Source organism: Myxine glutinosa, chromosome 13 (assembly GCF_964187855.1).
Source record: "Myxine glutinosa chromosome 13, kmMyxGlut1.1, whole genome shotgun sequence".
Taxonomy (NCBI): Eukaryota; Metazoa; Chordata; class Myxini; order Myxiniformes; family Myxinidae; genus Myxine; species Myxine glutinosa.
In genome coordinates this window covers 52,035,881-52,049,426 of record NC_136273.1, presented here as the reverse complement: position 1 = coordinate 52,049,426, position 13,546 = coordinate 52,035,881, and the positions used below count along the sequence as shown (strand labels likewise).

The 13,546-nt window shown below is 41.4% G+C and overlaps 1 protein-coding gene across 1 annotated transcript in view; it reads left to right on the top strand.

The window, feature by feature from the left end:
- Positions 1–1,639: 1,639 nt before the first annotated feature.
- LOC137438677 (uncharacterized) overlaps positions 1,640–13,546 on the top strand; it is a 461,521-nt gene continuing 449,614 nt past the window's right edge. The window contains exons 1-2 of the mRNA XM_078767013.1: positions 1,640–1,673; positions 1,875–2,012. Of these exons, the coding sequence (XP_078623139.1) occupies positions 1,640–1,673; positions 1,875–2,012 (172 nt within the window). The remainder of the gene's footprint in view (positions 1,674–1,874; positions 2,013–13,546) is intronic.

The window sequence follows — 13,546 nt, the reverse complement described above, 5'->3', positions numbered from 1 at the left end:
TAATGGTAAATTCCCTCTATGTAAATGGCCTCTGTACTTTTCCCCTTGTTCCTTATGACACACTAAAAACATACGCTACACCGAATATAAATAGTCAATGAAAACCAACCGGAACAGGACATTAAACAATACCGCTGGCACTGTCAGCAGCCACATCACAACATCAAGCAGGCAGGTCTGTGAGGCCACACCCTGAAGAGCAGTGATTGGTCTGGTATTGTCGAGTGATGAGAGGGACTCGCTGATGGGAGCAGGCAGAGATGTCATCGCGATGACATCAGAACCTTGAGAATGAAAGAACGGGGTCCAGACATTTGTCCCTCTCTTGGTCCTGGCTTTGGTCGTAGGCGGTCACGTTTTACCTGTGTGATCGCCTGTGAGGAGATCGGTGAAAGCTTTTTGGGTGCCTTTTGGGAGCTTTGCAAGTGAAAGGGAGTAGTTTTTTGCAGCTGTGTTGTTCTTCAGAGGCGGAAGGGGCCGCGAGCGAGCCGAAGGAGATCTTGCTATCTGCTTGCCTTGCGCCGGTGGCTACTAAGGGCGCGGTGCCACTGCCATTTTGTGCGCTTCCCATGGGGTGCCTTCAAGCTTCAACGACCACCACGCTCCCAAAGTGCTCGTCGAGACCAGAGCTGAGTGCTGGCAGAAACAATAATTATTTTTAGCTGTGATGAGCAGCTCCATGAGAGGACCGCATTGTTGTTGTTGTTGTTGTTGATGATGTTTGGGTACCCTTTTGAATAGCACATGTGCATACATGATACACAATGAGTATGCACGCGTTATTGCAACAGATATCCTCATGATTCTATACGTCGCAGCTGGTGACCACACTGTGGTCATTTTTCTCTTGTTATTTTATCATTCCCCTTGTCTGTATACGAGTCCGTATGGAGGGTCCCTCAATTAGAATTTTAGTTTTACCATGCATTCTTTTGTTACCGACATTTCTTTCAATAAAGCCAGTATTTTTGCATTATAAATCCGTGTCGGGTTTGAGTTGATTATCACAGGTTCAAAGACGTCTAGTGGGACCCATAAAGGTAAGATCTTCGTTACCCATCGCTGCCCTCATCCCCCACACATATTCACACCGGCATTAGATTGAACGCCTTGGAGTAAAAGCTCAATCGGCTATACGTCCCCAGGGGTGCTCACCCCGGGAACGCGACAGTAAGGTCTCATGGGATTGTGCTCCTCATCCGGATCTGTCCCCTGTAAGAGGCTGAAAAGGGGGTTTTGCTTCTGTTGAACACGAGGTAATGTCGCTGATCCGACTTCTATCTTTCATATAATTTTAATATATCGTATTTTTCAAATTCCATCTGCAGAATGGGGCATGGGGGAAATAACCATCAGTCTCCCATGGCACCCTCCCCAGCCATCTACTGTCAAGACAGCTGAGAAACAGTTTTAGTGATTAATGTCATCCTGGGACTTTTTCTCGTACAGCTCTAGAGTTAAAGAGAAGAGATGATTTCAAAATTTTAATAAAATTCCCATCACATTAACTGTGCTCCTTATCACAAATGTATATTCCATCTCTATATTATATAGTTGTATTTTCTGTCTGTTTGTCCACCAAAAGAATCGGCCCAACCGTTAGTAACCCCATAATATTGCATACAAATCCTCTTGGCAAATGGAGATGCAAGAAAACATTTTCAAACCTACAGGTTAGGGGTTTCAGGGTGGGGGGAGGGGGGGGGGAAGATCCCAATTCTCTAGATGTAAATGTGTATCGTATAGCACCACCTGGTGTTAGCCCGTATTACAAATCATCTTGTATCTTCTAAATTCCTTCCACACAAGGTGCGGTTACCTCTGCTAGTATTTATACAATTTTGTGCAGGATGTTCCTTTTTAATCCACCACAGGTTCACGATTCTTCACTTCTGTTGTTTCTTTATTCTGTGCAGGGTGTTTTGACTGCAAAGTATCCTCATGTGTCACAGTCAATGGAGAGCGTTGCATCCCAACTACGGCATGTTCAGGAAGAGGAAGCGCAAACAGAGGTGGGAATCACCAATATGTCATCGTTGTTTTGTGAAGGGATGTACGATGATGTCCGTCCTGCTGTCCTTTCTTCGTTCCGTGTGTGCGTCAGTTATCAATGTTTTTTTTGTTTTTTTTCCAACGATAACTGGAGAACCACTGAAGGGGTTTTAACCAAACTTGGCACAAGTACGGATTGAAATTCGAAAGATAAACTGATGGTATTTTTGGGTTCAACAGGTGAAAGTCTCCTTTTACAGACCACGAGTCCAGTTACTCCTCAGTCACATTTGCTCTATGGCTAGGATACGTCGGCCATACTCCCCCTAAATTGACAGAAATGTGCGGCGGCCACAGAGTTTCTGAGGTGGCCCTAGGGCGTATGGCTATCTTTTACAGGCCGTAGGGGTCGCGTGGAATTATAGCGTGGAGTTAGAACTTTTTTCATTTTTAGGTTGGCCGTAGCAATTCGACAAGCCGTAGCCATGACGACTGGTATATATATACCCACTCGTTACCGTCTCCGTCTGGCCACACGTTCGCCTTAGGGTCCCCCTGCGGTCGCCTTGCGGGCACCTTGAGGCTACCTTGCGTCTGCCTTGAAAATTCTATGGCCGCCGCAGGGACGCCCTAAGGTCACCGTGCGACATCAAATCCAAGACAGTACGGCACCCCCACGTTTTCGGTCTCCACAATTTCTCAATACCCTGTGTGGCTACCCGAAAAACAAAAACATATGTGACTGCTACATTGTGTGACCGTGGAAATACTGCGGCCGCCCTATAATTGCTAGTGGCCGTAGATTTTTTAGACCCTACGGCAGCCGAGCCAAATGTGACTGAAGCATTACAAACATCAAATGTTGTTACTCTTCTCCTTCTCTGTCTTCTTCTCTTTCTCTCTCTCCCTTCTGTGACTTTTAATTTTTATGGCATAGCCCATAGAGCAAAGCCGTATAGAACAGTGTTTGCCCGTCCGTATGTATGTATGTACGTCCCCTCAAACGTATACCAATCAGAGCTGAGGATCTGGTCACATGAAAAGGTGAAGTGATTACGTCTGACGTCATTACGGCGGTACGTGGCTACACATTTTGACTCCTCACACATTTTGACTCCAATTTCGTTCAGGCCGAACATATCATTGAAACGTTTTGCAGTTTTGTTTTTAGTTTATTTTAATTCATATTTAAATTTAGCAAACGTTGGAGTTCCAATGCTTCAATATGAATTCATCATGACTGTCCAGACACCTTGAGCTCCCTGCATTGTATGGTTCGGTGCTGGGTTCTGCCTCTGAGGCCTACTTGGCCTCAGACTTCAGACCGATCCTCAGAACGATATGCAGTGACCGATCCTCTGATGGTGTCGGTGCCGGCGAGGTGCACCCTCCCTCTCATGCCAGCATGGACTGTGTGCACCTTGCTGCATCTGATGTTATTATTGTTATCAAAATGCAGTATTTGTAAATTGACTGTAATTTAGCCTTTTGGCTTATATTATTGCATTATTATTACTAGCAACGGGACCCGCCCTAAGGGCGGGGCTTCAATTGGGAAGCCCAAATGAAAAGGCAAAATATCAGAAATTGAAGGCTTTTTTTATTTTAAACGATTCATATAAACATCTGTTGAATCATATCACACACAAATCTTCAAAATCTAAACAGTACATGGCGCCCATTTTGAAAAAAGATTGAATTCTGCAAAACGGAAGTGGCCGCGACATGTCTTTCTCAGTCGCACGTTTGTGTGAAGAGTGCGCGCCGAATCTAACACGGAAGCGGCCGCTTCACCTGTTTCTCAGTCGCTTTTCACACGCTGCCAAGTTACTTTGGAACCGCATGTTTATACAGGAAGAGTTCGTCAGGAGTCGATCTACTCTCTCCTGGTACGTAGAATTTCAACAAAAGCCACATCACTGTTCATATCGGTAAATATTATTCCATCGTGTTTGAAAAAGCTGGAAAATTGGGAAAAAAATTGGAAAAACAATATGGCCTATTTTACTCCAAGGTGTCCCAGGATTACCCACCCAAAATTTCGTTGCGATCGGTTCAGCCGTTTTTGCGGTACCTTCGAATGGACGGACGGACATTTGGTGAATTATAGTAAGATTATTATTATACAGCAGTATTGTTTTCTTAATAATAATAGCATTAATACTAATAAATATAGTAAATATAATCGTAACACTGCAATCCTTTTGTCGTTATTGCAAAGTTTCTAGATTGAAGCGGTGTATGGTTGGTTCATTGTAACTCGAAACATAAAATAAACAAAGCGGTGTCTCAATGCAAAAAAAAAAAATATAATACCTACATTATTTGCAAACTGGTATCCCCACCGAGGTCATACTATCCTCTTCAACTAAAGTATCAAATAAGCCCGGCGATGCCACTGATAGACTTTCGGTCTTGTTTATTCAACCTTTGAGATGAAACCGAACAGCGGGTTTGCATCTAACATGGACAGAGGCATATCCATCAACACATTTGCTTTGAATTATATTTTCTAGTTTCACTTTTATCCTCCATGTGCATCAATTTTGAAAATAAATAAATTGCAACCCTGAAATGTTAATTCGGACTTATTGGATGTTGAAATTTCCGATTGGATTCCTGCACTCAAAAATATTTTCAGATAAGAGTGCCCACTTCATTTTACCTTCAAAACCCACTCTTGGTACCAGTGATCTGATCCTTTCAGCCATAATCCATTATACCTTTTGTGAATTTCTACATTTTCTCTGAAAGTTTCTTATTGATTTTTGAATAATCAAACAATGATTCCTCCCAAAACTCCAGCAGAAATGCTGAGGACAGGTTGGAAGAGAAGCGGAGGTTGGTGTGCCAATTTGTGAATGAATCTGTGGATCTGATGAAGAGTGAAATCAACAAGAGGAAAATGGAGAAGCTTTCTCTTCTTGGGAAGCAGAGGGAGAAACTGGAGCAGCAGATGGAGGATCGACGTCAAGGAAAATCCACAATGGACGCAGCATTCCAGGATCTGGAGGACGTTTCTTTTCTACAGGTGTGGTTTATCATAAACGTATTACAAAAGTTTTTATGTTTAAAATATACTGTTTGGGGGGAGTCTGTCACTATTCAAGTATAAGCCTTGAGTTGAGACCTTATTAAATGTCACGATTGATGGTAAAGGTGCAGTATATGATACAATGGTTCAAAAATGATGAATGAAATGGACTAGAAAGGTGAGTGAATGCATTTCCAGGTGTGTTTATGTCATCATGAAGTGAGATTTAGGTTTTGTCACAATGAAGGTTTGGGATGAGAGTGAGTTCATGTCATGGTCTCCAAAGCAGTGATACAGCACGACTACCTAGTCACTGTTGAGGGTTTCTATCATTCCATTCAAGGATTTTATCCAAGTGATGCTCACAGTGACCTCCAGGTACCATGACATCATGGCTTTCATCATGTGCTGGATCATTCGTGAATCTTTTGATTTATCCAGGTTGTCAAAGTTACCTGTACGTAACCACCTGGATAACGTTAGCATGAATTATGGTCAAACTACCTCTTCACATACTTTGTTCCTGAACGATTCAATGTTATTCATGTGAATACTGTTCGGGTTACAGATTTACCTTATCAGGTGTTTTCACCAAAGGGAAGTGAAGTACTGTTTCAAAATTAAAATCAAATTGATCTTTTCCTTACCGAATTGGTACATCTTTATTGGTAAAATACCAAATTGGTAAAACATCTTTGGATTATTACCCCGTGCACGCGAATCCTCCATCTCCTAAACTGTGACTCAACGTCGTCTTATTGCAGTGTACATGGTGATGTACAATATTGCTTCAGTAACACTAAACACCTGGATATTTTTAATGACGATCTTTAAAATCACTATTTTATTAAAATTGAAGAACGTAATTGAACACTGTGTGGGGTGTCATGTTCTGTGAACTCTCTAATATTAAAAAAATAAAAACAAACATTCATTCATTCAAATATCTTGATCTCATTCTTTGTTTTCTTCCTTTTCAGGCTTCCAAGGACCTGTTAAAAAGGTGAGACTGCATTGGTATCCGACAGGTTATCAGCACATCCTGATGTTTTTGACCCAATCGTGTTTTAAACATTTAAATATATTTACTAAATAATAAAATGAGACAAAATAAAGGGAGACATTGAGAAATGAGGATGAGGAAAAGAATGAGGATGAGGGATAGAATGAGGGTTAGGAAAAGAATGAGGATTATGGAAAAAATGAGGGTTCGGGAAAGAATGAGGGTTCGGGAAAGAATGAGGGTTCGGGAAAGAATGAGGGTTCGGGAAAGAATGAGGGTTCGGGAAAGAATGAGGGTTTGGGAAAGAATGAGGGTTAGTGAAAAAATGAGGGTTTGGTAAAGAATGAGTGTGAGAGAAGGACACACCGGGTGAACAAGATGTAACTGATTCAGGTTACTCAGTTGTCCTCATGAACTAGATTATTTTCCTCCCCCATTTCTGATCTATAAATGAACAGTTTTGGGTTAATTTCGGGAGGAGGGTCATTATAAAGTTCATTTGTGTTATTAATTGGACACAAACTTTAAAAAGCTCCTTAAATCCTCATTGATTCTCATTTGAGTTTATCTTGTTTAGTTCATTCCTTTCTGTCCTTTTATTTATTCTTTCCCATCCTCATCACCTTAAAACTATTGACTTCTAATTTGTTGAGATATATTGTGTTCATTGATAAACTCGAAGTCTTGAACATCTTTGAATATTCTGTTCTGCTAATTTGCTCGTGTTCCATTCGGTCTTATTGATTCTTCTCTCCATGTCCATCTGTGATCTCTGCTCACCTTCTTCTCTCCATGTCCATCCATGATCTCTGCTCACCTTCTTCTTCAACTGCTCTTTCTATTTATTCCTCATTCCCTACCAAACCATTTCTAAAGATAATTCATAAAACACCTAACCACACACTGTCTTGAGAAAAGGGCATGGAAGGGTCTTCTCAACTCTTGGTTTGCGTTTCTAAGCACGATCTATATATTTTTTTGGGCTGGACCTCGATATTTTCCAAGGTTGAAAGCATGAACGGCAAATTTGATTGGTCAATATAGCGGAAATTTGCGTTTCTCCAAATACTGCTAAACTGGAGGTTTTTGGAAGTGCTAACAAAGGGATTTGTGTTCTTGTGTTCAAAATATAAAACACAAGCTGAAGAACCCGGCGTTGCTCGGAGAAATTCAAAGTAACATGAATATTGACATATAATAATATGTATATTGACATATAATGCGGTGACAATTTGATTCATACATCTGCAAGAAGAAGCAAATGTATTTTATTTGCCAGATGTATGGTGCCCCTTTATAGGAACTTTTCTAGAGCATTTCTTGGTTCCTCCGAAGAACACAAGGGTAGTCCAGCATGCACACGAGATTTTTTCAGAATGTCCCTTCGTTACTATAATTTTCCGCATGGCACATACCATATCGAGGGGCCTTTTCTATGCTCCTGGCATTTTCCCCAAGAATACACTAATGGTCAAAAGTTTTAGAACACCTCAATTTTTCAAGTTTTTATTGAAATTTACGCACTTTAAGGTCTCAATGTATTGTAAGATTAAGCATAGAACAAATAAATAATTGGAGATAAAAAAGAAATCATAGAATCATTTTGTTTAACAAAATTTAATTGAATTTTTTTTACTCAGCAAAGTAGCCACCTTTTGCAGATACAACGGCCGAACACACTCGTGGCATTCTTTCTTCAATGGAGATCAAATATACAGACTTGGCATTTAATATGGAATATATATTTTTTCTTGACTTGGGTTTACTTTCTTAACTCAGTATATCAATCTGGTGAGTTTCTTTTACACTTTGGTGATTTATTTGTTAAAAGAACCATGTCACTGATTGTCTGTCACAGCAAGAAGTCAACAACAGGATTATATCACAGGTGGCATGGCAAAATGTACGGACAGGTGCATTTGATGATTGGCTTCACAGTCGGGTATACAAGGGTTGTTGCGTTTTGTATTAGTGGAAAACAACTGCTGCACATCTCCAAAAGTTATTGCCGCTTCCTATGGAGATGGTCCGTCAACTCGACAATGCTGTTTGTCATGGAGTGGTGGCTTTACGAAATTACGGCATGAAACAGCGTGCTATTGCTCGGCAGTATGGCATCACTCAAGGTCAGGTGTCAAAGATCCTGAAACGAAATGCTCAGAGGGGTGTCCCTACTCCAATACCGAGGCCAGGACGTCCCCGCAGAACCACAAGGAGGGATGATCGCCAGCTGCACCGGTTAGTCCGCAATGGCCGTACCAAGTCAGCTAATCGGCTTAGGGCTGAGTGGCAGCAATTGACAAATGTGCCTGTATCCAGAAGGCTAGTCAACCAACGACTGGTTCAAGCAGGCTATCATGCCAGGCGTCTCCTGTGAAAGCCACACCTGACCAGACAACACCGCCAGCGCCGATTGCAGTGGGCCAGAGAGCACCGTCAATGGCAGCCAGGACACTGGAATCACGTGATCTTCAGTGACGAGTCTAGATTTCTGGTCTATCGTCAAGATGGCCACGTCCGATTGTGCAGACAAGTGCGTGAAGCCTACAACAAAGATTGTATAGTGCCTAGAGTCCAAGCTGGAGGTGGTGGGGTGACCGTTTGGGCTGCTTTTCATGCAGGGGGCAAAACTGACCTGGTTGTTCTGAATGGAAACCTGAACCAGTTCAAGTACAGGGCCATTCTGGAAGAAACATTACTTCCATTTGCTCGTGCAGCCTTTCGAGGAAACTTTGTCTTCCAAGATGACAATGCACTGCCTCATCGTGCTCGCATGATCCAACACTTTCTTGCTGACCATGGTGTAGAGCATATGGAGTGGCCTGCCATGTCCCCGGATATAAATCCGATAGAGAACTTGTGGGCAGAATTAACGCATCAAATCGACCACTTGGACCAGCAGCCGACCTCTGTGCATGAATTGCAGCAGGCTATTGTCACTGCATGGCACGCGATTCCTGTCCAAACCTTGGCAAATCTCGTGAACAGCATGCCTCAACGTGTACATGCTCTCCTGAATGCTCGTGGGGTTTACACGAAGTACTGAACTGTAATTTTACTGTCCGTAATCCCAGTCGTAATTTAACTTTTGTTTTGTTAAAAAAAAATTGGGCTAATGTGCAAAATAAAGAGATACTTCTGGAAAACGTACAGTAGTTTAACACAGTACTGTCCATGAATTGAGTTCGATATCAGTTTACATCACTTTCAAGGATCAATTTATTTGTTTCGAAATGTCAAATGTGGTTTTTGTTTCTTTTAAAGGTCACATTAACAAAATCTAGAATAATTTCAACATAATTCCAATGAACTTTTGGTTCTAAGACATCTTGAAAAGTAAATTCACCCCCACACAAAAAATATTCCATATTAAATGCCAAGTCTGTAGTTCGGGAAGTTCTTCCCAACACTGTTGCAGAAGTTCCCACAAATGTGTTGCACTTGAAGGTTGCTTTCTTTCACCCTTCTGTCCAGTTCATCCCAAACCAGCTCGATGGGGTTTAAGTCTGGAGACTGTGCTGGCCATTCCATGATTTGAATCCTTCCGTCTTGTTCTTTTCCTCGAAGGTCGTTTTGACATAGCCTGGAGGTGTGTTTTGGGTCATTATCTTGCTGTAGGGTGAACCCCTGACCAACTAGGCTGATGCCAGAAGGTATTGCATGGCACTGCAAAATGCTGTGGTAGCCCTTTTGGTTCAGGGTGCCAGTCACTCTGCATCGCCGACTCTGGATCCAGCAAAAGAGTCCCAGACCATCATGTTTCCTCCTCCATGTTTGACAGTTGGTGTCACACACTGAGGAACCATCCTTTTGCCTATTCAGCGGTGTACAATAACCCTGCGTGATGAACCAAAGATTTCAAATTTTGATTCATCGGTCCACAAGACCTTCTTCCACTTTTCCAGTCTTCAGTAGTCCACTGGCAGTGCTTCATGGCCCAGGCAAGCCTCTTTTTCTTATTTTGCCATCTTAGCAATGGCTTTCTTACTGCCACTCGACCTGTCAAACCTGCAGCTCGAAGTCTTCTCTTCACAGTTGAAACTGAAACTTGCTTACTTCGACCAGTGTTAAGCTGTGCTTGAAGCTGTTGTCCTGTGAGCCGCCTATCACGCAAGCTGTTGACTCTCAGAAACTTGTCTTCTGATTCTGTTGTGGCTTTGGGTCTGCCAGACTTCTTCCTGTCAGAGTTTCCTCCAGTTTCCAAGTGTCTTTTGATGGTGTAGGAAACTGTACTCACTGACACCTTGGCTTTCTTTGCAATTTCTTTGCAATGATTCTATGATTTCTTTTTTTATCTCCAATTGTTTATTTGTTCTATGCTGAATTTCAGAGTACATTGAGACATTAAACTGTATAAATTTCAATAAAAACTGGTAAGATTGAGGTGTTCTAAAACTTTTGACCGGTGGTGCACTTGTCATCTTCCCACTCATCAACTTTCACAATGAACATCCCACCCAACAAACATTAGAGTCAGAGAAAATAAACAATTTCTTACATGTGGTATCATAGGTATGCAAGTGTCATCCATGCATGGAACATGATACACTGTCGAACAGTACAGGACAAATGCTTTCGTAGATGGTGTACATCAACATGAATTACAAAGAGATTGATCTACAATGGACATGGTTTATAACATTTGAACCTGGATACATGAATTACAAGGAGATTGATGGACAATGGACAAAGAAATGGTTTATAACATTTGAACCTGGATACATGAATTACATGGAGATTGATGGACAATGGACAAAAACATGGTTTATAACATTTGAACCTGGATTCTCTGCATCTTGTCCGAGGAGCTCAGATGGGAACACGAACAGATGGTAACAAACATTACTTCTGAGAATGGTGTTGTCCCAAGTGCCACCACAAACACCTTGTTGGATTATTCTCACCTAGGTCTTCTCTCTGCAGACAGACGGTTTTCTATCCCATCACATGGCCTTTGTTCTGTCCATCTCCTGCCAGGAAGCCGAGTCCATGACCAACTGACTCACCAAATCTGCTTCTTGCCTCGTGCTCTTCATCTCATCTTTCAATCATCTCATTCATCATTGATTTATTCTTTCTCCAAGGCACACCTCATTCTCTACAACCCTCACCGACACTCTCTTTCCATCCTGTTCATCGGTTTTTTCTACCTGTTTACTTTATTCTCGATTCCGCTCCTCTAGAATCTCGACGTCTGAATAAAAATACAAATTAATACAAAAATTCACTCGATCTATTTTCTATTTTTAATTATTTACCATTCTTTTCCAGATTACTTGTTTTGATTTGTAAAAATGTATTATTTTAACAATATTCTCTCCTCCAAGAATTTCTAAAACTGATGTTTTTCCTTTTTATTCCGAGGCTCGAGACCATGTCAGACTTTAAATCCATGAAGAGGACACCGCTCCCAGTTCTGGACTTCTCGAAGGAGGAGAAGAACTTGGATAGGCTCATCATGCTCAATAAGAACTTCCTGGAGAAGATACAGAGTGAATGACACAAACTGGACATTTTATAAAGAAAATAATAAGGGAACACAAAACGTGGCACAAATATGAAAGAGAAACAGGACGAGACTAGAACGGCACTCATGGGAGAGTATACCTCCGCCAGGTGAACACTTTACGTTTTGTATCCCAGAGTAGACAAGGCAATCACAATACAGAATCGCATTTAATCAAAATCATCCATCGACAACTTTTTGACATACCCTGCTATATATCGTTTTTGGCCCTTTGTCCCAATGGTGAAGAATCACTTAAAAATTATACTAGCTGGATCCGGATCCGGACTTTCACCAAAATTGAATTGTTTCTTCCTTCCCATAAACACAACCTGTCCAACAAGTTTCGTCCAAATCCGTCCATAACGTTTTGAGATATCCTGCTATGTATCGTTTTTGGTGTTATCTCCCAATGGTGAAGAATCATTTAATAAATTCTACTAGCCGGATCCGAATCCGGAACTTCACCCAAATCTAATCATTTCATCACTGTCACATACGCTACAGCTCTGCCAAATTTTGTTTGAATCCGTCTGCAACTTTATTGAGATATTTTGTTCACAAGCAGACAGACAGACATACAGACAGACAAACAGACAGACAGGGGTGAAAACATAACCTCCATCCACCTTTAAAGATTCTAGAAAAGGAACAAATGATAATATTTTTATTATGTTCCAAATCATGGCTCACGATGAGTGAGGTTACACAGGGTAAAACGCAAACATGGTTTCAGTGGGGAAACAGGTGTACACAACAGGTAGATGCAACAAGCAAGGTATCCAACAAACAGGAGAAAACTAAAATGGGAGGGGAGGAAATATCTGAAACCACGTGGCTTGGGAGAGGTGGGGTTCACAAGGGCAGAAATATTTACAGGTAGTGATGGGAGATGTCACAATATGTTGGTGTAACATGCCCTTGAAGTTCCTGGAAGGAAAATTTGGATTGAATCGTCTCGAGAAAGCAGTTCCACAAATCAGATAAAATATCAGATATTTGCAGTAAGTCGAGATTTTGGGAGTTTAATCAGAAGGAATTACTGTAAGAAGGAATTCATCCTCGATATATTAGAGATGGTCGGAGATCGAAGAGAGCAGAGGGATCAAGAATGGAGGAAATGGGTTATAAATCACACAAACAACAGGCATGAAGAACTCATGTAACGTGTTAGATGGGATGATGTAATAGACACTGGGTGAAACGGCGGTTAAACCCTGAATCAATTTATAAATATACCTTTTTCAATTATAAACTTTAACACTATAACACAAATCACCTTCATAATATCTCCAAGAAACATGATATATGTCGACATCGAGCAAGAGATTTATTTTGGTCGTGACCCCGAAGCCGTTCCATAAAGAGGAAAATAAAATGGAAGAAAAAGAAAAGAATGAAAAGGAGGAAATATGGAATTTTAAATAATCTGTAAAATGAGCGAGGAAGAAGAACCCTGTTTCCGTTTCCCTTCACTTCCAAAGATTTCTCAAGTTGTTCTGATCCAGCTCCACCTTCTCCGGATGCTCCACCGGCCCCTCTCTGGAAATTATTAGAGAAGAACAAAAACTACAAGCTGTGAAATTTTCTTGCTTCATGCTTTTGAAGATGTTTTTATCTTTTAGCCAAATATCTAAACATGTGCAGATACATTCAATGCACCCCCCCCCCCCATGCCAAATAAATATATCGTACATGCGCAGTACTGCATAAGTGTGCTTTGTGAAACCCATCCATGGAAACAATCATCATGGGGTCATCGGCCCCACAAATATCAATATCGATGATGATGATGATGATGATGATGATGATGATGATGAGAGGGAGTGCCACGTGAGAGGGTGAAGAAGAGGCCATCGATATGTTTCTGGAAGATACCGATTGACGCCGTGTGTTCTATGTTGATCAATAAAGCCTCCATTTCCTCAACTGTGACTCATCGTCGTCTTGGTACAGTGTAGTCATGTTCGTACAGTGGAGTCGTGCTAGTAGTGTCGCCGTGCTAGTACAG